At 38.0% G+C, this 23463-nt stretch overlaps 1 protein-coding gene and 1 long non-coding RNA gene across 3 annotated transcripts in view; one reads left to right on the top strand and one right to left on the bottom strand.

Moving 5' to 3' along the window:
- Window positions 1-23463, bottom strand: part of LOC141276822 (uncharacterized) — a 72869-nt gene that overhangs the window by 2191 nt on the left and 47215 nt on the right. The window lies entirely within an intron of this gene.
- A1CF (APOBEC1 complementation factor) overlaps window positions 1-23463 on the top strand; it is a 52141-nt gene that overhangs the window by 5206 nt on the left and 23472 nt on the right. For both annotated transcript variants that reach the window (XM_019930761.3, XM_019930754.3), the window contains exons 2-4: window positions 11910-12044; window positions 13836-13966; window positions 18848-19086. In XM_019930761.3, the coding sequence (XP_019786320.1) occupies window positions 11910-12044; window positions 13836-13966; window positions 18848-19086 (505 nt within the window). The remainder of the gene's footprint in view (window positions 1-11909; window positions 12045-13835; window positions 13967-18847; window positions 19087-23463) is intronic.

The following is a 23463-nucleotide window of genomic DNA, read 5'->3' as shown; positions in this document are numbered from 1 at the left end:
TCTAAAACTACTATACATGTCTTTGAGAGTCAAAGGAAAAAAAAAATCACATTATGATGAACCTTTCCTCCAGAGCGCATTACTAGCGCGGGTCATCAACTCTGTGACACGCGATGCTTCTTTCAGCTGGAACTTTCTCCTTAAATCTAGAAAAATACATTTTCATAGATGAACATTTTCAGAAAACTTTCCACCCAACGTGGAGTCAGTTTACATCAGTTTTAATTCTACTACAAGGAAAGCTAAATATATAGCTAATAAAGATCACCCTCAAGTAGTCTGAATATTTTTTTAAAGAAGACTCAAGATACTTATATACTATTTTTAAGTGATTTAAAATATGGTGTGTATTAACACTGTCCAATTACCCTACTGATAATCTATTATCTTTCTTTTTTTTTTTTTTTTTTTTTTTTTGCGGTACGCGGGCCTCTCACTGTTGTGGTCTCTCCCGTTGCGGAGCACAGGCTCCAGACACGCAGGCTCAGCAGCCATGGCTCATGGGCCCAGCCACTCCGCGGCATGTGGGATCTTCCCGGACTGGGGCACGAACCCGTGTCCCCTGCATCGGCAGGCGGACTCTCAACCACTGTGCCACCAGGGAAGCCCTGATAATCTACTTTCTAAAAATTATTACAACAAATATTTACGTGGTATGTCAGTCCCATTGCTTGCTTAATCCAGTGGTTTTCCTTAAAGTTTTTTTGTTCTTGTTTGTCTGTTTTGTTTTCTTAGTCCCTATTATTGAACACAATGTGTTAGTGTTGGTCCTTGGCATTATAGAAGTATAAGGTGTAGCAGCTGACCTAAAATGCATAGCAAGTAGTTGAAATAAAAATGAATTTACCCAGAATTTAAAAGGACACTATAAGACTGCATTAAGTGAGCAATATAGCTGTGGGTGTTACCTTTCTGTTTAGAGCCTTAAAACTGACCATAGTCTTTGACCTAAGGAATGAGGACAAATATTTAGACATAAGGATGCTCATCATAGTGGAATTTGTTTAAAAATATTGGACATATCCTAAGTGTCCAATAAAATATTACTGGTCATATAAAATATGTCACCCTTATATTTCCAAATTATATAGTCATGTAAAACTGTGATTTCAGACATGCAGAAATGTCCAAATTTTAATGTTAAAAATTAGAATGCAAAACTGTATGTATCAGTTTACAGATCATATTTTAAGAAATTATTCACACACACAAATATTGGGAGATAATGAAATGTAATCTCTGATGAGAGTAGTTTTTTCTTCCTTGTGTTCTTTATGTTCCAAACTTTCTATAATGAATATGGATTATTTTTATGTCAAGGAAAAAAATCTCATGAAGTAGAAAAAATTTATAAGAAGCATTCGGTTAGGAATAGAAAAGTTGGGAAAATTTCATGAGGAAAATTTCATTATTGAAGCTGGATGATAGGTGCTTGGGTTCATTAGGCTATTATTTCTAATTCTTTATATGTTTACTACATGTATATTTAATACTGGTATAATCCAACCCTTTCCATTTTACATTGGAAGACAAGCCCCAGAGTTATACAATTCAGTAGAGACATAAGCCAGAGGTCAGCAAACTGACCCACGACTCAAATGTGGCCACAGCCTGTTTTTGTAGTGATTGAAGGCTATGAGTGATTCTCACAATTTCAAAAGGTCGGGGTTTTGGGCTTCCCTGGTGGTGCAGTGGTTGAGAGTCCGCCTGCCGATGCAGGGGACACGGGTTCGTGCCCCGGTCCGGTAAGATCCCACTTGCCACTGAGCGGCTGCGCCCGTGAGCCATGACCGCTAAGCCTGCACGTCTGGAGCCTGTGCTCCGCAACGGGAAAGGCCACAACAGTGAGAGGCCAGCGTACCGCAAAAAAAAAAAAAAAAAAAGTCGGGTTTTTTTTAATCCTAAAATATCAACTATCTGGCGTTTTATAGAGAAAGTTTGCTGACTCCCAACTCTTATCCTTAATCTAGTACTCTGCTATAAGTTAATTCACAGGTTTTTTTAAAAAATTGAAGTACAGTTAATTTACCATGTTGTGTTAATTTCTGGTGTACAGCAAAGTGATTCAGTTATACATATATATACACACACATATATTCTTTTTTATATTCTTTTCCATTATGGTTATGGTTTATCACAGGATATTGAATATAGTTCCCTGTGCTATACAGTACGACCTTGTTGTTTATCCATCCTATATATAATAGTTTGCATCTGCTAATCCCAAACTCCCAATCCATCCCCCACCCGCTCCCTCTCCCCCTTGGAAACCACAAGTCTGTTCTCTATGCCTAATTCACAGTTTTTAAAGGAAACTTCCTATAACATAGATGAGCATTTAAGATTCCTTAAAGGAAGTAGGAGCAACCCTCCTTGTCCTACCCACCAAATGAGGTCTAAACCCTCATTCATTCACTTATTGATTCATTTATGGATTCCACAAAGAGAGACACGGTGCCTGCCTTCATGAAAATTACTCATGAGGAAACAGAAAATAAACAAGAAATAAAATAATGACATATCATGTTGAGTGCTATGAATGTCATAAATCAGGTTAAATGACAATGGCAGGAGGCCTTCTTCAGACAAGATGACATTGAAGCTGAGACTTAGAAGATGAGAGCAAACAAACATTGCAAGGAGCCAAGGACAAAACAGCACCTTGGCAGAGGGAACCACTTGGGTGATACTGATTCACCAAAATATTTGTAAAATGCACAACACTTTTCAGCGGTGAAGATATTAGTGTGTCTTAATTTCAAAGATCCAGTAAGATTACAGCAGATAAATGAGAAATCAGCGGGCTTCATCCTTCTCTTCCTTTTTTTAATCAGTCATCAATCTGTTCCTCGGAACAATTTCCTCAAACTAGAATAAAATACAGACTTTAATTCCCATTTCTCAAACTTTGCTTTCTAGGTGTGTTCTCTTATTTGGAGTTTCACGGCAACTGCATATTTTAATTCTAATTTATTCAGTTCCTCAATAGATCTGTATCAGCCATAAGGTACAAAGCATGGCACTAGATCTGATTAGGAGACCATCCCTCTGCTAAGTGTGCCTCAAACTAAGTTAACTCCCCTATCTCTCTGGTTTGGTATAATGTACTTTAGTAAATTTCCTTGGGTATTTTTCAAATTACAATTTTTCCTACAAATAATGCAATAAAAAATAAGTGACTCAGGATCCCAGAGTTTACAAATGGCTTCGACTAGACTAGCTCAGTGAGAAGCAGATGGAGGAACACTGTGGCATTGACATTCTTTTCCAACCACCACACAAAAATCCTAGGGACAGAAAAAGGAATTTGACTTCATGGTAAAATATAGTTCCTGGGTCCTACTTTTTCTTCTATTGCCTGTTCTCACCAACTGCTCCTGTCCCCGCTAGCCAAGGACTTATCGTTCATGCACTTGGTGAATGTCCTAATTCCTTAAATAGGTGGCACTAAGCATGAGAACAGGGGGGGACCAGTAGATCATCACAGGCATGTGTTTCCCTAAGCTTATCACTCCAGCCACCCACAGGCTAACTTAATTATCAAGCACCTTAGAAGCCTTGCTTCTACTAGCCAGTAATGCCACAGGCTGGTGTGGAAGACTCCAAATGAAGAAGCAGCTCTGTGAATCCTTTTGTGGAGAGTGTGTGTACCTGACATGTGATGGGAACTTCAGCGTCCCACGAAATAGAAAGGCATTCCAGGAGCTATTTTCAAACAGCAATGAATTTCTCCTCCAATAGCCTAATAGAAAGTTGGTTATATATGAGGTCTTCAATACAAGGTTCAAAATCTTTGCAAAATATGGATTATAGTGTTTTCCCTTAAACTAGAAGCACATAAGGGTTTCCATTTTATCAGCTTAAAAACTGGTGTAAATTTCATGACTCAAATACACAGAAGCATCGATGGCTGTTTTGAACTTTAGACTTTGTTTGCAGACAACTTCAGGATTTTTTAAATTGTTACCTGTTAATACCAATCAGCAATCAAAAATAAGTGGCTCTTCATCTTCAGAAACTAAAATGTTATTATGACAGGCGAAGAGAGCTCTCTAACGTAGGCTAAGGAGAAAAAATGAGATCACAGAAACATGCGATCATGAATTTGGGTAGGACTTCAGTAGCTGTGATCCTTTTTTTAACATTGTTTCAGAGATGCAGGGTAGAGAGCCGAACCGTACCTTGAATCCTACAGAGGATTCAATAACCTTGAATTTCATCATGAGAGAATGATTCCACTTTCAATTCTATTTTAAGCTTTCTGATGAGGGAAGTCATTGAAGGTATGTCTTAAACACCTCTCCAGCCCCTGCTAATCTTTTTTTTTGTTGTTGTTATTTTGTAATATCTTTATTGGAGTATAACTGCTTTACAGTGTTGTGTTAGTTTCTGCTGTATAGCAAAGTGAATCAGTTATATGTATACATATATCCCCATATCCCCTCCCTCTGCTAATCTTTTTAAACAGCAGAACTAGGGCTCAGAACTTTTAGTAGACAACGATGTCCGGCTAGAACTTGATCATGGTTTCCTTCTTTTGCAGTTTCTTTTATAGTGACCTTCCATTTGTGGGAAATGATACTCCACTTATGAGAACGATATTTTCTTTTTTGTGTAAGTTTAAGAAAGTGAATCAATGCAAAGAAAGTCATTAAGTAATTAATGGACCAGGTGTCAAGGGGATATGCAATGGAGACACATTGGTTTTAAAAATCCCTACATTTCCTTTAAGGGTCCTATTGACTAACTCAGAAAACATCCTATGAACATTTTTCCACATTTTAATATGGTGAAAGTCAGCCTCCCTTTCACAACCATCCTAATACCCTCCCAAGACCTCTGCAATCACCTAGTTAACCCTATTCCCTTTTAAATGAAGAATTTCAAGTCAGGAGAAATTTAGTGTCTTGCCGAGACCCTCAGCTTGTAAAAATTCATGGGGGTGTGGTAAGGAGATTAATTACTGTATAAAATTTCTCACATGCTAAAAGACAAGTGCATTTGATGGAATTCTCCTTGGCATATGTTGAACTAGGAAAGGATAGAAGAGCAATTAACCCAAACCAAATGTTCATTATCTGCATAAGGCCAAATGTCCTTATTTGCATGGGGATATCTTTATGTCATTTAATCAGATCTCTGACTACTATTAGTCAATTCAGAAAGGCAAATTGTATCTATAATAAAAAGTTGCATGGGCCTATTGAATAAATTACACATTGCAAAAAGATAAACGCCCCAAATGGATAAAGGAATCACCAAAGATTTCACCTAGTTATTTTGTAGATGGAATTTATAGGTTCCTGGAGATTGCAGCAGTAAGACAAGGCAAGTGCCCAGAGCCAGAAGTGAGCATGAACACAGCAAATCCTGGTCTCAAGATAATATATGCTGTGCAGTCCATCATTAGTGAAACTCATGGCAAATGTGAACAGAGGGTCTTAGAAGTTAATTGGCATTTTACTTGTTCTCTTATGTAGAAACACACATACACACTCCAAAAAAATAAATTTTCTGATTTCTAATTTTGTGTAAGGATATTCTTGGATTTAATATACCCATGAATTGGCCAAAAACATATAATGAGCTTTACAAAATGCAAGTTATTTTTAAAAGCCTGTTTGCTCTTAAATACTTCAACAACTGAGATACTGAATTCCTCAAGGGTGGTTGTCACACATAATCCATAAAGGGAAAATATTAGAAGATGATATTATTAAAGGCATCATCTGATAACAAGTTAGTTCTGCCTCCATAAGACAACGAGCAACTTGAAATGAAATTAGGACTATTTTCCTAGGCAATAGGCTTTCAACAGTCAGTCTTCCAAAGTGATACAGGAACATGATTCATAATTTGCTGATAGCTGTTTTTATGAACAAACCATACCATATATTTTTAAAAAATCAAATGTGGAAGCTTTTTGAAGACTGAAACAAAGATAAATTTTAAAAAGCCAAAATCTATTTGCATCTTTGTGATTTTTGCCATAAACACATACAGCCAAAAATAATATTTATTTAGAATTCATTAAATAACTTGAATAGAAATACTGAGTTTAGTGTTAAAAGTAGACTTTTATGTAAGTGGAAAAGGTTTTATGTGATAAATATATTTTCTTGATGTACAATAAAATAAATGCATAACTATTAAAATAAAGCATTGGTCTATAAACCACCTAATATTACCTCACATAAAATATTTTGAGAAACTCTGGGCTGTATGATGATAAAGTTAAATTTATATTCATGTGTTATGCTCCTGCCCTAACTTTGCCTCTTTGTTACTAACTATAGTACCACATTTCTACAAATTCAAACATCCCATTTATTCAGTCTTTACACCACAATTATCATTGCTCTTTCTATTTTAAAGAAAATATCTGGCATTCATATTGTGTATGAATGCAAAGATTTTAAAAAATAGCTAATAATGGTAATGCCAACTTCCACAGTATATAAGTTAAATAAATTCTGCCTTCGAAAAATTCTTAGCCTAAAATAGATTTTACCAATATGAAGTCACTGGTCTTAAGATGTGCAGGTAAACAAACAATACACAAAACAGATTATCTTTCATACAGAATTAACAAAATAAACATTCCCTATAGCACCGTCTGTTGTCCTCAACAACAATAACAGCATTAGCAGACCAAAGTTAAAATCACATCTAAGAGGATTCTTTTGGTACATCTTATTTAAGGCCCCTTAGATTTGCCTTGAACCCTATCACATATTGAGATATATAGTTGGTACACAGGTGAAAGGTAATAAAAATAATGCCTTGTAAAGACCTTTATTCAACCTTTCAAATCAACAACCAGGAAAATATGCTATTAATTTATGAACTGCAATAGACACAGTCCAGAAAGCTGTTCTCAATGCATTGGCATCAGCTGTGAGAAGAGACCACAGGAGTTTAGCCATGGAACCATTGTTCTTGGTATGGCGGTGGTGACTGGCATGCTTGTGAACGTCAGAAATGTCACCAAGCATGGGGAGATTGTCCAGCACCTGAGCGATCAGGAGCAGAAATAGATACAAACATAGTCAATTGGAAAATGGGTAGGAGAACAGCTGAAGGCAGTTGAATAAGGAAACATACACAATTTCTTCCCTCTTGGCAAGAAAAAACAAAGGACCAAAGGGAACCACAAAGATGATTACAGATTTGGAATATCAAATTTCCAAAGAACCATTAAAGGAATTGAAATTACTACTCAGAAAAATAAACTGAATGAGGGTTCATTAATTAATATTCTTTGAGTTTATGAATCGGTTCATTTATGGGAGACAACCAATCATCTGGTGTCCATGTTTGATGAAGTTGAACAAGAAAGTAGGTGTGACACACAACATACAAATTTGTGAGGCTGGTAAGCCTGAGAAGAAAAGTCATCACGACTTTTGAACAGTATATTTGCCAAGTTCACCAGATTGAGAATCAGAGGACATTTAGTCTAGTGTTTTCTGCAATAAATTTAACCAGTGTAACTTTAAGGAAGTCACATAACATCTCTGGACTCAGTTTCCTTATCTGTAAAATGAGCATATTGGGTTAATATAAAAAAACAGAGAAAAATGTTATAACTACGAGCATGGACTCAGGATTCAGATTTTGTCTTTGCCACTTACTGCTTTTATGTCTTTGGATTTCTCACCTACAAAATGAAAGTAATAGTAGTATCAGCCTCATAGGTTTGTTGAGAAGATTAAATGAATTAATACCTGGGAAGCACTTGGCACATTGCTTGACTCAGAGTTAGCCGCTGTTTTAGCTGTTGTTTTTTGCTGCTGTTACTATCATGTGCAAGTATTAGAGGTAAATTCTGGCTGATTCAGCAGAAAAGGAGTTTATTAAAAGGATGCTGGGTTACAGAAATTTTGAATTTAGAGAACTAGATTCAACAGTAGCTTTTAGGGAAAAAAAAAGATATGTATGTGTGTAACTGAATCACTTTGCTGTACGCCTGAAACTAATGCAACACTGTAAATCAACTATACTTTAATAATAAATTAAATTAAAATTTAAAAATTTTTTAAAGAGTAAGCTTTTAGGAATGAAACCCAAAACCACACCACAAACCTGGAATGATAAGAAAATGTATCCAAGGAGGATTCAACACTAATGTTAGCACGTTGAAAATTTCTGCACCAGAATGCAATTTATTATAACCATTACTGCCCTAGTTGCAAGGGACACTAGAAAAGCAAGTATCTGCTATTTTTAACTGCTATAGGAAAAAGGCAGTTTTGCCCAGATTTCCCAGATGTATTAAAAGATCAGATACCAGGTGGCCCAAATTAACTCTGTCCACTTGTCCTTCACGCTAAGATTTATTGCTTAGAATCATTTACTAAAGGTTGGGTGGTTTTATCCAAGGTCAAGAAGATGGCATATAAAATTTCTTAAAGACTCTACGGTTCCTTCATGAAAGGTTTAAAATATCTGCAACAGAAGGGACTTCCAAATACTTACTGGGTAGGCTCAGTATCCAGTATTTAAATTAAAGCCACTGGATTTATAGTTAGAATGAGGTCTTTAATTTTTAAATTCACACAGTTGAAGGTCTTCACCTATTTATGTGTGATGTGAGAGAATAAATGGTTTCCAAGTCTTTGGAAAAATAAAAGATCCCAGAGTTCAATGAACAAACATTCATGGAAAACAAAAACCTATATTTTCTCTCTCTGAATGACTAATACATTTGTGCTGCCGGAGGAATTCATCTCACAAGAAGGACATCAGCCAGGAGAGGAAAGAGCAGCTATAACTAGGCTTTATCTATTTTAAACTCCTCAACTATAAAAATACTGCCTAAAATACCAGCAATCCAGCTCCCAACTGTCCTTTCCGAGTAACGGACAGCTATTTCAACCCCATGACTAATGCCCAGCGCCTGTCTTAAAGTGGCCTGGACCTCCACCACTGGTGCATTCCCAGCCCAGTGGGTGGCTCATAGGGCAAATCTCCCCCAGTGCTTGAACTTCACCAGTCAGACTCTTGGTGATCCCCCAAAATACTCTTGGTGAATTTATTTCAATTGTTTACAGAAACAATAGAATTAATCATCTCTCCTACCCAATCATTTTGGCTTATAAGCAGATGAATTCTCCTATATACGTGACATGCACAAAATAGTTTGTGACTTTTTTTTTTAACAATTATAGCAAGAAAGTTGAGGGGAAAATTCTAAAGGTCAATCTGCTGGTTGCCTATTTATTTTCAAGCTATCAGACAGAGCTTGTCAAATGAGAAATTCTGGAATAACCATTTCACTGTGATGCGATGAAAGTTTGGTTTCCTCAGCATGAATAGTAAAAATACTGCCAAGATTATACTAAATTTATTCCAATAATCCATTGAATAGTATATCTCCAGACATTTAAGAAATACAGAAATGGCCTCAGAGGAACAGCATAAACCAAATGGTGACAGTCGACCCAAGGAAGGAGACTGTAGTATGGCAATAGAAATACACCTCTGTAAGCAATAGGTATGAGATATGTTCTTCCCTAAAATTTGTGTAGTAAAACGATTGGAAATTGGAAAGGATTTTAAATGCAGCAGAGAATTTTCAATTCAGTGGCATGATAATTTTTTCATAAATAAGTACTTAAATGTGTGAATCTGTTATAAGTGATTAGACTACCACATAACAAAGCAAAATGTAGTAGAGATTAAGCTGATGGCCTTTGAAATGAGACTGCCTGGCTTCAAATCCTGACTTTTCCACTCCCCAGCCACATGATCTTGGCAAATTACTTAATCTCGGTGGGCTTAACTGTCTTCTGTGAGGTCCGGATAGTAATAGCCCTTAACCCATGATACTGAGAATTAGAACAGTGCTGTCATATACTAAGTGTTATACAGGTATTTGTTAAGTAAGAAAACTTTAAATATGTCTCTGAAAATATGATTCTTTTTTTAGGAAATTCTTGGTTGAGATATGCTCATTGAATTCTTACGTTTTGTTTTGTTTTGTTTCCTGTAAGTATAAAACATTTTATTTCTCAGATTTTTCACTGACACTTTTTCTACTGGATAATCCTGCAAGAATATAGGGGAAGAAAAAAAATGCAAGAACTCTTGAGGCAAACATTTCAACGTTTAGTAAAATGAAAAGCACCTACTTGCTTGAAGCAAAAAGTAATCAAGGCAATGTAGAACACCCATATGACATCTTTTTAACTTAAGGCAACATGATTAAATTAGTAGGAATTTTTTAAATGATTGCAATAACAGACATCATTTAAATACTTAAATACTGTGATCCAAAAAGCCTTTGTACTACCACTTATAAAATAACCGAGAAAGTCTCAAGTTAGTATATATAAAGATTTAACAGTGAAACTAGAAGCTGCTTTACTTTGATTTTTTTTTTGACAAACAACTATCGTGAAAAACAATGTCTTTAAATAACTAACATGTCTTTTGAAAATATACATAGAAAAATATTTGGAAAGGCAGATAAACTTAACAGTAACTATTTCTACAGATGGGTAGGGTGATACGTTGGGGAATTTTTCTTTTTACTTTATACATTACTAGGTTTTATCCATCATTTTACGGTATAAAAGTTTTTTAAAGTAGTAATTGTAGAAGTTAGCAACAATACTGATATTTGGTCTTTTATGTTTTCCTTTCTCCAAAAATCACTTAAAGTATAACAAAGAGCTTTGGCTATACCTAAGTGGAAAGTAAATTTATTCTTCTCCAGCAAATGAATTATTTCAGCTCAATAATGGTGGATTAGGCCTATCTTTTACTTTGGGGCCCCTGAAGTTATGTTTAGGTCATTAACCTTCAGAAAAATACAGACAGCAGGGCAGACAAGCATCAGTGCTACTCCTCCCCCAAAAGGACATTGAATTTACCAAGGATTTTTTAGAACAAAGGAAAAAATATATATAGAAGCTAATGCTACAGTATTTGGACTGAGAACTGCATTGTTCTCCACAGAGATGCAACATTAGTAAACACCTTTCACCATCTTGTCAGCTTTGAAGACAAATCCCTCATTGGTTACCCCCAAAATTAGCCAGTCCACTCTTTCAAATGTTAACCTTCAAGATGTCTCTATTTAGGGGCCTACATTGCCATGCTCAGTGCATGAAACAGCCTCAATCCAGGGAGGCAAGAAGAGAATTAATAACTATTGAATATATATCACATGCCGAGACCTGTGCCATGCATATTCGATACATTATCTCCTTTAATCAAAAGCTGATAGTATCTCCACTTAATATATGAGAAACACTGAGGTTTGGGGAAGTAAAGCAATTTGCCCAATGCCCCACAGCTAGTGGGTCATGGAGCCAAGTAGTTCAGGTCCAGAACCTCATAGACTTCAATATTAAATCAGAACCCCAGATTCAAATTATAATCATATCCTTTGACGATCAGGCATTGGTGAGTCTGAATGGCAAAATAATAACAAACCAAAAAAATAACCCTTTATATTTGTCCAGCACTTTATAAGTTTTCACAGTGCTTATCTGGAGCAAGTCGCTGAAGCAAGAGCACGGTGTTGAAATTCACACAAAAAAGGGACTTCTCTGGTGGTCCAGGGGATAAGACTGCGTCCGCACTCCCAATGCAGGGGGCCTGGGTTCAATCCCCGGTCAGGGAACTAGACCTCACATGCATGCCACAACTAAGAGTTCACATACTGCAACTAAAGATCCCATGTGCCACAACTAAGCCCCGGCACAGCCAAATAAATAAATATTTTTTAAAAAATTCATACAAAAGAGACGTCCATTTTTATCCTCTGACCAGTCCACTACTATTACTTGTCAATAAGTATCTTCCTTATTGAGAAATGATTTTGAAAATAGTTGAGGAACTCAAACTAAAGATTCTATTGTTTTCTTCTCTCCCTCCTACAATCCACATGGGATTTGCAGGAAAATGGACAAAGAAAATATGGTGGTCCCCCGCCTGGTTGGGATGCTGCACCCCCAGAAAGGGGCTGTGAAATTTTTATTGGAAAACTTCCCCGAGACCTTTTTGAAGATGAACTTATACCATTATGTGAAAAAGTGAGTCTAAAGATGTTGTTTTTTAATCTTTCAAGGAAAAAATACTACTCTCTTCACCTTGCTTTCACTCTCATTCTTCTTGGTCAGTGATGGTTTCTTTTCCAATTACCATTCCTCAATCATGGACAAAGTTAAAACCTTCCCAGCTGTTAGTGATTGGCCCCTAATTATCACTGCCTTGACTCAGCTGTCCTGTTACTGACAGCTGAAACTACCATTGCTGATGACTTTTTAATCTATATTTCAATCCCCCATCTCCACTAGCATAGCCGTCTTACTGCAAACTCAACAGGTCTATCAATCTAGAATAACACAACAACCTGTCTAAAAGAAGATATTGCTTCAACTTTGAAATGTTAATATGGTTTTATAAAGTGTAAGATTTTCACATTAAAAAATATGTATGTCATGGCTCAGCCGTGTCCCCATACATATTGATCCAGAATAAAATTTCCTTCTACAAATTTGAATGCAATCAACAAGATTAATAACATGGTTTTTCAAAGTCACTATATAATTAAGGAATAAGTTTCCTCAGTTTGAACTCCAAATGATGTTTTGCTACTAAACCCAAAGTTAAAACAAAAATACAAAATTAACATTTTCGATAATTTACCACGTGGTGTTTAAAATTCCTAGAAAATTTAATGAGAGTTTAGCTATTTCTTTTCCTAAATCAGCTCTGTGTGTGTGTGTGTGTGTGTGTGTGTGTGTGTGTGTGTAGTTCAGCTGTTTCAGAACTACTCTTAATTTTATACAAACAACGTCACTTGGGACGTGCATAAATTACAAGGACTTAATCCTATAAGAATCTTATATACTGAACATGAAAATGAGCACCAAGAAACACTTGAAATGCAGAGATGAAACATGCTTGAACTCTTTCCTAATGAGCCCAGAAAAAAATAGGCGTCCATCACTGAGTACCGTGGGGTGGCGTGGGGCTGACCTGTGGGTCAGACACCACTGACGTAATAGACGTAGCTTAATGATACCTCTTCTCCCCACTCGTGTCCCTCACGTCTGTGTGGGCCACCCGTCTTACAGCAGCCAGCAATAATGAATTGCTGTGTCTGGATTATAGAGAACAGTTGGGGTAGCAGGAGGGAATAGTATATAAGCAAAGCAGAGGAGTTACAGTGAGAGGGATAGAGTGAGTACACTGCTACCATGGAGGTGCTGGCCCTGGATCAGTTGTGTTAAGACTAGCATTTACCTTCAGCCTACAGATGGAGAAAACAGGGCTCCCAGGACCATCCTCTGAAACACACCTTCTATGTTCACCTTTATATCATGGTAGGTGGAAAAGATAGCTAAGAAGTCAGTTTCACAAGGCTCCAAATGAGTGTTCTTGGTTTTCATTTTAAACATCACTGGTGAGTATGACCAAGTAAAGATAAAAACTACGGAGGCCTCAGAGGCCAATGTAAAGGGCAAGGACAAATCTATCAAGAAATTGTACTTCTGATGACAAATGTGTTTTCTGGTCCCTAAGATATCGTATAAATCCCCAGATAATTGTGTGATGAAAGGTCACTTGCTCTGCCAAAAATATACATTCTGGCAACTCCGGCTGAAATGCCACTTGTACATGTTTTCTTTATTTATCCTGACTTTGCCCATGAGTCAGATAACAGATCTCAACCCAGCATGAAAACATGCAAACTATTATACATGGGATGCAAATGCCAAACACGGCAGAGACTTCAGAAAATGTTGTGTATGCATGTGTGTGTGTTTTCATTTGGAAGTACAAATGTATAAATATGAATTCTCTCTTATTACTTGTAGATTGGTAAAATTTATGAGATGAGAATGATGATGGATTTTAATGGCAACAATAGAGGATATGCATTTGTAACATTCTCAAATAAACAAGAAGCCAAGAATGCAATCAAACAACTTAATAATTATGAAATTAGGTAAGACCCATCTTTCCTAGATTAAAAGTGAATCAGACAATGTACCTTTATCTGTTCTTCCATCAAGTTTATCTAATATAGTATATGCAAAATATAGCCAAAATCAGAAATAAAAGGTTAGTTCTTTTTCTTGGAAATCAATTTAATGAAATGTTTATTTAACCATCACTATGTAAGGTGCCAGACTAAGTTCTGTGAAATGTTCAAAGAAGCAAAATTCATTGATTTATCCATTTCAAAAATATGTGCTGGACACTGTTGAAAATATTAGAAGTATCAAGGTACACTTTCCCACTCTCATAGTGAGCAATCAGATGTATTAGATTATTTAAAAGAGTTTGAAAAAATAAAAACCAGGAAATGGGGTAAAGTTGTATGAGGAGGTTGCTACTCTAACTTGATGTATTTAAGAAAATACTCTTCCGGAAAGTAAAATTTGATCTGAGACTTGAATGAAAACAATCTGCCATGACGGTCAGACCTGGAGGAAAATCCTTTCAGAGAAAGAACGAACAGCAAGTGCAAAGGTCTCAAAATGAGAATAAGCATGATGTGTTAAAGGCACAGAAAGAAAGCCAGCCTTCGGAACAGAATAAAGAGAGGAGGGTTGAAGGCAATACAGTTGGGGAGTCTTATATTTCATCATTAAGAATTCGGATTTTATTCTAAAAAAAAAAGGGGAAATTACAGGAGGTTTTAATCAGATTCATGCTTTTTTACAACATTCCATTCCTCTGACTACTAAGTGAAGAATGGACTGTAGCAGGGTAAGGACTGAAAGAGGGATGGCAGTTCAAAGGCCGCTGCTGTGTCTAGAACTAGATGGGAGACGGTGGTGCTTGCATAAGGGGTTAGTGGTAAAGGTGGTAAAAAGTCAGATGTGTGATATATTTTGGAGGTTGAATAGACAAGACTGGCTAAATATTGGGTTTAGAGTGTGAGTGGATTTACAATTTAGGGAGGAAAATTAGGATTTTGGTCCAAGTATGTGTGGATGTGATAGTGTCATAGATGGAAAAGGCTGGGAGAATAACAGGAAAACATGAAGAGCTCTGTTTGGGACAATTTACATTTGAGATGCACATTAGACGTCCCAGGGGAGTTGCTGAGGAGGTGATTGTATGATATTGGAGTCAGGAGAATGGTCACGATTGGAACGTAAATTTGGGGGTCAGCCAAATATAGGCAATATTTGAAACCATGGGATTAGCACAGGGTTCCAGGACATAACTGACCCTATACAATCAATAACTGGTTTTTATAAATTGACAATACATGAAATTGTCTACGTTCTAAAATCTAAACCAGAGGGAACTGCCATAAATCCTTTCTTAAGGAAGCCCAGGGCCACATGGAAGAAAGATTAGTGTGTTAGATGAAAAAGCAATAGCTTGGGGTCAGATGGGCCTCAGCTGAGTGTCAAAAAATGACTTGACCTCTCTGAGCCTCAATTTCCTCATCTATAAAGTGGGAATAATAATACTTACTTCATAGGTTTATTATGGGGATGTTATCAAGATTTCAATATGTTTAGCTTAGTGTTTGGAACATAGTAATATGTCAATAAGTGATAGAACTCTTACATATTAGCACATTCATTAATTCTGAGATGCAGTCTTTCACCTATATTTTCTTCCTGTAATAGAGATGCACTTTAAAACAGGGAATCTTAAATTAAATGAATACAGAGAGAGTAGATTTCCTGTCATTAGTTTTCTCTCACTTCCTATAGGTTCAAAATAAGTCCTGCATTATCCTTGTAATTCTGCAGTCAGTCAACTATTGGGTCATTTTTCTTAAGCCCCTTAGCCATGAAAAGATTGATTGGACTTGGCAACTACTAGTAGCCTAGTCATTCAGTACCAGGATTGGATTCTGGAACAGATTCTTGGAAAAAACATAAAGGAGGCTCCCCTTCCACACATGCCACCATGGATCCAAAAGAGCTCCGATATATGGAAAATTTTTTGGTATGAGAATCAGGAGACCAGAGGTCTAGCCCAGGTTCCTTTGGACAAATCCTTTGACCTCTTTCAGCATCCGTTTTATATTATCACCTGATCACACAGAGTTATTCCGAGCATCCATCATACGAAATAATATATACTGTTATTTTAGAAAGGGCTATAAAAAGCTATACTAAGACATATTAGTGATGCTTTCAGGAATTAGAAGATTCTCCATTCCTTGGTCTTTCATAGAAACGAAACATCTTAATAGCAAAGGTTATTCTCAAAATAGCTTTTAAGTTGAGATGGATGTAGAATTGTTTCTGTAGGGAATCAACAAAGTTCGCTGAATCTACTTAATACATTGTTACACACTGGAGCCGGTCAAGACTTTCTGAAAATAGATGGGGTATGAACAATGAACACAAGCCATTAAAAAGTAACAGTATCCTCTCTGTGAATTTCAATGTCTTCATCTATAAAATAGAGACAAAAATATACCTACCTCATGGAGGGGATTAGGAAAAATAAAAGAGATAATGCAGGTAAAGCTCAGTGCCTGACACATATCAGATGCTCTATAAATGTTTGCTGATGGTTATGATGATGGCACGAGGGTGCAGAAAAGGAAGAGGAAAAATATGACAAAGCATTTGGAAAGAGAAAGTTGGTGGCCAAAATGCCAGTTACAGTTCAGGTTGGATGCCAGAAGCAAGGTGAAGGCACAGAGTGACTTTGGATTTTAATGAGTAGGATAAATGGAATGTGAAATAGCAGAATAGACACCCCAGGGCCAACCTCACCTACTTCCACTCTGCCTTGGATGTTGTCAGAGAAAGAACCTTTCTTGTAGAGAAGAGGTTTGTTTGTTACCTCTTCTTGTTACAAACCTTTGGTTTGTTTTTAGCCACTGTCTCTGAGGGGATAGATAAGGTTCTTAGCCGGAAAAGACCCACAGGTGTCATATCCTCCTCGTCATCAAATATCCACTGAGCATCGTCTAAATGCCTGGCTTCTGGCGACATTAAAGTCATGCCCTCAGCTTTTGAGGGAGAGTTTTTCGTCTCCAAGCAATTCTGGGATTCGCTGACAAATCACATAGATTTAAAAACAGGATATGGAGGCTCCAGGCGCCCCCTACTGGTAACTGACCGGCCCCCGAATGATCAAAAATATAAACTTCTAAATAAATAGTATCTTGGAACAAAAGGTTTAAGTTAAAAAAGAAAAAAAAACCCTGAAAGATCACTTTATCGACCCTTCCCTCCCCCCAGAAAAAACACATTGTTAGGACAATGTTCAACAAACGGAGATGGACCTGTTACATATCTGATATGCGGTCCTTAGTTCTTCAACAAAGCACAGAAGACAACTGGGACAGGGTGCAACCTGGGTGAGAACACCTGCCACACAGCTGAGAGCCACTAGTTCCGAGAAATCAGAGCAATCTCCCACTCACCTGGCTGAGCACTTTTTATTCAGGAGGAATGAGTGGTTTCTGTTAAGCAAACTTTGAGTTATTACAAAAGTCACATGGCCTAATACACAACACACAAAAACAGCCAAAAAACAGTAATAAAATTTCAAACCGTTCCTTCATTACCCTATTGCCTAAAGAGAATCACCATGTTGAATTTTTATAGTCTTTCTAGATTTTCTACAGTTTTAAGCAAAATGGCTTTCTCATATACTCATTTTACATTTTTTTTAAACCCAGCAGCATAGTGTGAACTGGTATTTTCAACCATCAAATACTCTCCTACGTTACTATGTTTATTGACCACAGAGCATCCTATGTTATGAACGCTCATCTTTTATATACCAGTGCATCCCAGCCAGGAGCAATATTGTCCCCCTAAGGGACATAGAGAAAGATGAAGAGGCATTCTTGGATGACCTAACAGGTGGCACTTGGCATTTAGTGGTCAAGAACCAGGGATGACAAACATACCACGGTATACAATGCGGAAATGTCCAGCCCCAGAGTCAGTCACCTCAGCTGAGATACATTAAACCAGTCCTGCACGGTGGACTATTTTGCTCATTTCCAATTTGGGAGCTATTGTAAATAGTAGCAGTGAATAACCTTACACAAAAATGCTAATGCTCATCTTTATTTCTAAGGACACTCCCCTAGAGGGCCATTATTTGGCGAAAGGTTACGCACACTTAAGACTTCTGATACATTTTCCCACATGTCCCCCAGAAAAGTTGAACCAACCTACACCTTGCCTACGAAGGTATCCACCAACTGGCTGATAAGCAACACTGCACAGTGGAAGAAACAGGGATTAAACTGAATCCAGAGGCCAATTTTAACTCTCAAAATCCACAAAATCTTAAGCAAGTCACTTAATATCTTGGAGTCTCAAGCTCTTCAACTGTAAAATGGAAACAATACCTATTCTGCCCATCTCACGGGCTCCTTGTGTCGGCCAAATAATATGTGAAACTCTGTTCTGTATAAGGGACTATCTATAATAATGATCATGTCAGAATAGCTTCTCTATTTGGTTGGAGAAAAAGGGAGCACCAGGGGTTGCAACCTCAGATACCTCCAGGGCAGGATACAAAAGTACATTGAGCCAGGTGTAAAGACCTCAGGATTGACGATGTATTAGGGAGTGTCGAGGATTCACAATAACTAGTGAAATCTACATATACTCTAAAGACAGCAGACGCAACTCAGTTTCAACTATTTTTTTTCTTTAAAAATGCAGAACCAAGGTTGACAGAACTTCCAGTTTCTCAAAAGCAGCTACCAGTTTCCAAAACCAGTTTAAACACTAAGACGACCAAACGTTCCATATCTACAGGCCATATCAGGTCCCGGCCTGATATTTTCAATTTCAATATATATTTTCATTTTTTCCGTCTTAAACCTTAATCAAGCAAGGACTCTCCCCAATCAAAATCCCTGCTGTTTTCGCAGAAATGGGCGTCTGTTAGGGGTTTGTGCCAGCGTGGACAACTGCCGATTATTTGTTGGGGGAATCCCAAAAACCAAAAAGAGAGAAGAAATCTTATCAGAGATGAAAAAGGTCACCGAAGGAGTTGTGGATGTCATTGTCTACCCAAGTGCTGCCGATAAAACCAAAAACCGGGGCTTTGCTTTCGTGGAGTATGAGAATCATCGGGCAGCTGCCATGGCCCGGAGGAAGCTTCTGCCAGGTTAGGACCCCTCCTCAAAGAGGAGACTTCTCCACTCCCTGCCTGCCTCAGGCTGCTGTGCTCCTTAGCAAAGGAAACAGAAGCCTGTTGTTCGGTTTTTTTTTGCTCTTTATCTCTGGTTATGTTACATTTTTTAAACTCTCGGTCTTTCTTATTTATCTCACAGTTGATTCAGCTCCCTGAAGTTTTCACAGATTGGGTTCTGAAAACTATTCACTTCGTGCATTAAATCCAATGTATACTGCACAGGAGAAATCCAGAACTTGAAGTTATAGCAACCCTATACTGAATCTTTAAACTGAAGAATCTCCCTAAAAGTAAATTTATCAGTCAACAGTTATCTTTGTATATAGTTTTTGTTATCAGGCTTATTAGAAATAGGGTATATGTTATCCATTATAATGTAGAAATAATAAATATGCACGTGATACATTATCCCAATGACAATTAAAATGACGTACTTTTTTTTTTTTTTTTTTTTTGCGGTACGCGGGCCTCTCACTGCTGCGGCCTCTCCCGTTGCGGAGCACAGGCTCCTGACGCGCAGGCTCCGGACGCGCAGGCTCAGCAGCCATGGCCCACGAGCCCAGCCGCTCCGTGGCACGTGGAATCCTCCCGGACCGGGGCAGGAACCCGTGTCCCCTGCATCGGCAGGCAGACTCCCAACCACTGCGCCACGAGGGAAGCCCAAAATGACGTACTTTTATTATAACTTCCTAGTGTCTAATAATTTGTCTAATTTTAGGTAATAGAAATAATAGCTTTCCATAGAAAGACACCTTAGTTATATGCTACAACCACGAGGTAGGTCCTATTTGGTCAACAGCCATAAATTCCTGGGTTTAGAAGACTCCACCAAGACACTGCCCCACTAAGATCAACTTAGGAAAAATTATTGAAAGTCCTGTGCTTGTTATAAAATATTTCCCAAACTTACACAAAGGTATTAAAATGAATATTAAAATGATAAGTATGTCAGGAATGGCATATTGAACACACTGGAATCAAGGATTCTCTTAAGCACTGTGGAAGTCACCAGAATCTAAAGCAAAGCAAAACAGCAACAAAAACACCCACATTTATTTTTATTTTTTAAAATAAAACCAATAGGAGTAGCCCTCCAGAAATTTTCAAAATTGAAAGATGGCTTCTGAGCTTGGGGAATATGTTTTAATAATATTTTCATGAAGGCAGCTTAAAGTGAAAAAATATGAGATATCCCCCAAAATGGCTGAATCTATTGAGAGGTGGACATTTTTTAGATTCAATATAATATTATTAATATATTTTATACATGTGTAATAGTATTGCTATAAAACATAGGAAAGAGAAATTTTGCAAAGACTAGGGAAGATGAAATCAATATTTAAAATTTTGACAGTAAAAATGTTTTGATCTGAGGTGGATATTTTTAATGGGGAAGCTTCCATTCACTACTTCTTCACTACCCAAGCGGTCAAGTCGCCTGACTCACAGGTGCACAGAATCACTAGAACTCCCCACGCTGCTTACCTAGCCTCTCAGTGACCTGAACTTAATATTTTGCTGTCCTCTTCAACATCAACAATTCTGCCTTCGAAAAGTGCCTCCTATCCATCTTGTTCTCAGGTCATCACTGTAGGCTAAACACATATATTCCCAACCTTGGATTATTTTTTTTCAAGGTCTCCTAAGTATTCTCCCAGCTCTGCTTTCTCTTTGATGCCCCCAGCCCCCCACCTCCCCCACCTACTCCATCCTAAACATTACCACCAGAGTAGTGTTCCTAAAATAACATATCATCCTTTCCACAAGTTCTTCCAAATAGTAGGAATTCAATCTCTCCTTGTTAAGAGGCTGAATGATGTCACTCACTCATTAGTTCAAAAATATTCACCAACTTGCTGCTGCATATGAGATAAAGCATAAACCTCTGAGCTCGTCATTCACTCGGGGCCCCAGTTCTTTTCAAACAATTTGGACCTTCTTTTTCACGATAAACACCCTCCTTTCTATCAGGACAAACTCAGTGGCCTAGACAACACCATGCTCGTTTTTTGTATCCTTTATTTCGAAGGCTGTATCCCCTCCTAGAATGACCTGCCCCTCCCCATCTCTACTGACTCACGGAAGTCAAAGCCCCAGCTTAGCCACCACTTCACTGAGAAACCAGCTTCCACTATTCCACCCCACATTAATCATTTTCCTCCTTCATTACCTGTAAAAACAAATACGTACAATCATTTGGGGGATGGGGGAGGATGGCAGTGAAAGAGGGTCCAAAATGGGAGAGAGAGTTTTCAGCAGCTGGACAATCAGTGTTCCTAGGGAATTAAAACTTCCCGTCAGCTTCCCTTCTTCAAAGAAAACAGCACACTGACCCACAGAAAGAGCTTCTCTTTACCTGAGTTGAACTGACTAGGCCGGGCAAGGCTGAGCAGCTAGGCGGCAAGAATTCTCAAGCACCGTGTTATGCTTCCACCCAAGATCCTGAGTTCTCCCTACGGATGCTCTGGCCAGGACGCAGCAATATATAGGCTGCCTCACTCTCCTCAGGCATTTTTCTCATCCTCATCATGATGTGAGGCAGCCCCGCCCACTTTGCTTGTTGCCCTTTAAGTTGGCCTCAGCTGGTTGAGTTTCAGTCCGCTGGAGTTCAGTCAGACTGCCTCATCAGCAGATTAACAAGAGGCGGTGAGTAAGCCAGCCAGAGCAAACTGCTTCCTTTCTACCGAAGCCTGAGAGTAAAATCTATTACCCATTTGGACATCTACCTATGACCTCACCATAGATTAAGCAACAACACAGGATTTCAGTAATGGGCAATCCTCTGGAGACCCCAGTTTGAATGGACAAGGAGAGCTTTAAGAAACGTGATAAGCAAGGACCACAAGAAGCTTTTCCTTCTTAATTGATCCAGACTTGAAGACAGAGAGAAAATTGTGGTCTAAAGTGGCATATTGCCTCCCACCTCCTACCTCCTCCAACAGTGGAAGCTCCCTCTTGACATTGCGTCTTTACTGAGGTGTACGTAGAACAAAGTGGATGCATCCAGTTCAGGCATTATCAAAGCATTCTAAGGATACTCTGAAAAAAAGTTCCAACAGTGGTTTGCAATCTTAACCTCCATCAGAATCACCTGGAGGGCTTGTTAAGGCATAGATTGCTGGCGCCCCCAACCCCAGAGCTCCTGATTCAGTAGGTGTGGTATGGGGTCTGATCATTTGCATTTATAACAAGTTCCCAGGATGCAACTGCCCCTGAGACCACAAGTTTGAGATCTGATCATCTAAATCAAGGGTGGCCCATGGTGGGCTACAAATTTGAATCATCTGAAGAGGTTTTTAAACAATACCAGTGCCCAAATCAACCTCTAATCAATTGAATCTGCTTCTCTGGGGGGCGGCGTTGGAGCACTGATATTTTAAGTTTTCCAGATAATTCTGTTGTGTAGCCAAATTTTGTGATCCACTGCTAAATCTATCAGCTAATGACACTAGCCACTCACCTGCATGGGAAGTAAATAGAGACACCTGGGGAACCACTCAGTATGGAAACATTTATTGCGTCTACAATGTAATTTGCTTTCTTCTAAATGACAAAGTTCTAAAAAAAATCATACCTAATTTGAGTGAGTGACACTATTCACATTGGACACAAAGAACGCATATTCTGAGGAAACTATACTTCCCAAAAAATAGATCAAAAATACTCAAGAGGAATGTACATTATTGAATTATCATCTAAAAGCGATAAATTAAGTCCCTTTTTTTTAAAGTTTTAAATAGGTGGGTTTTTAAAAATTTTTATTGCCGTATAGTTGCTTTACAATGTTGTGTTAGTTTCTGCTGTACAGCAAAGTGAATTAGCTATATGTATACCTATATCCCCTCCTTTTTGGATTTCCTTCCCATTTAAATCACCACAGAGCACAGAGTAGAGTTCCCTGTGCTGTACAGTAGGTTCTCATTAGCTATCTATTTTACACATAGTAGTGTATATATGTCAATCCCAATCTCCCAGTTCATCCCACCCCCCTTTTCCCCGTTTCGTGTCCATACATTTGTGCTCTACGTCTATGTCTCTATTTCTGCTTTGCATATAGGTTCATCTGTAGCATTTTCCTAGATTCCTCATATATGCATTAAGGCATCACCTTCTTTTGTCTTCACAACAACCCTGAGAAGCAGGTACTTTTATGAGCCCCATTTTACAGATGAGGAAACTGATGCTTAGAAAGGTTGTTTCCTAGCCAGGATCATTAATCTGATATTTGAACTTGTCTGACTTCAAAGCTCAAGTTCACAAATCACTTTCCAACACTGACTTTCACAGGGATGTTTATGGAAATCACTGCTCCCTGCACCTCCTCTCACTTCTATCCACTTTAACCTTTTC

Source organism: Tursiops truncatus, chromosome 16 (genome assembly GCF_011762595.2).
Source record: "Tursiops truncatus isolate mTurTru1 chromosome 16, mTurTru1.mat.Y, whole genome shotgun sequence".
NCBI classification, from domain to species: domain Eukaryota; kingdom Metazoa; phylum Chordata; class Mammalia; order Artiodactyla; family Delphinidae; genus Tursiops; species Tursiops truncatus.
This window is presented reverse-complemented; position numbering and strand designations above follow the sequence as displayed.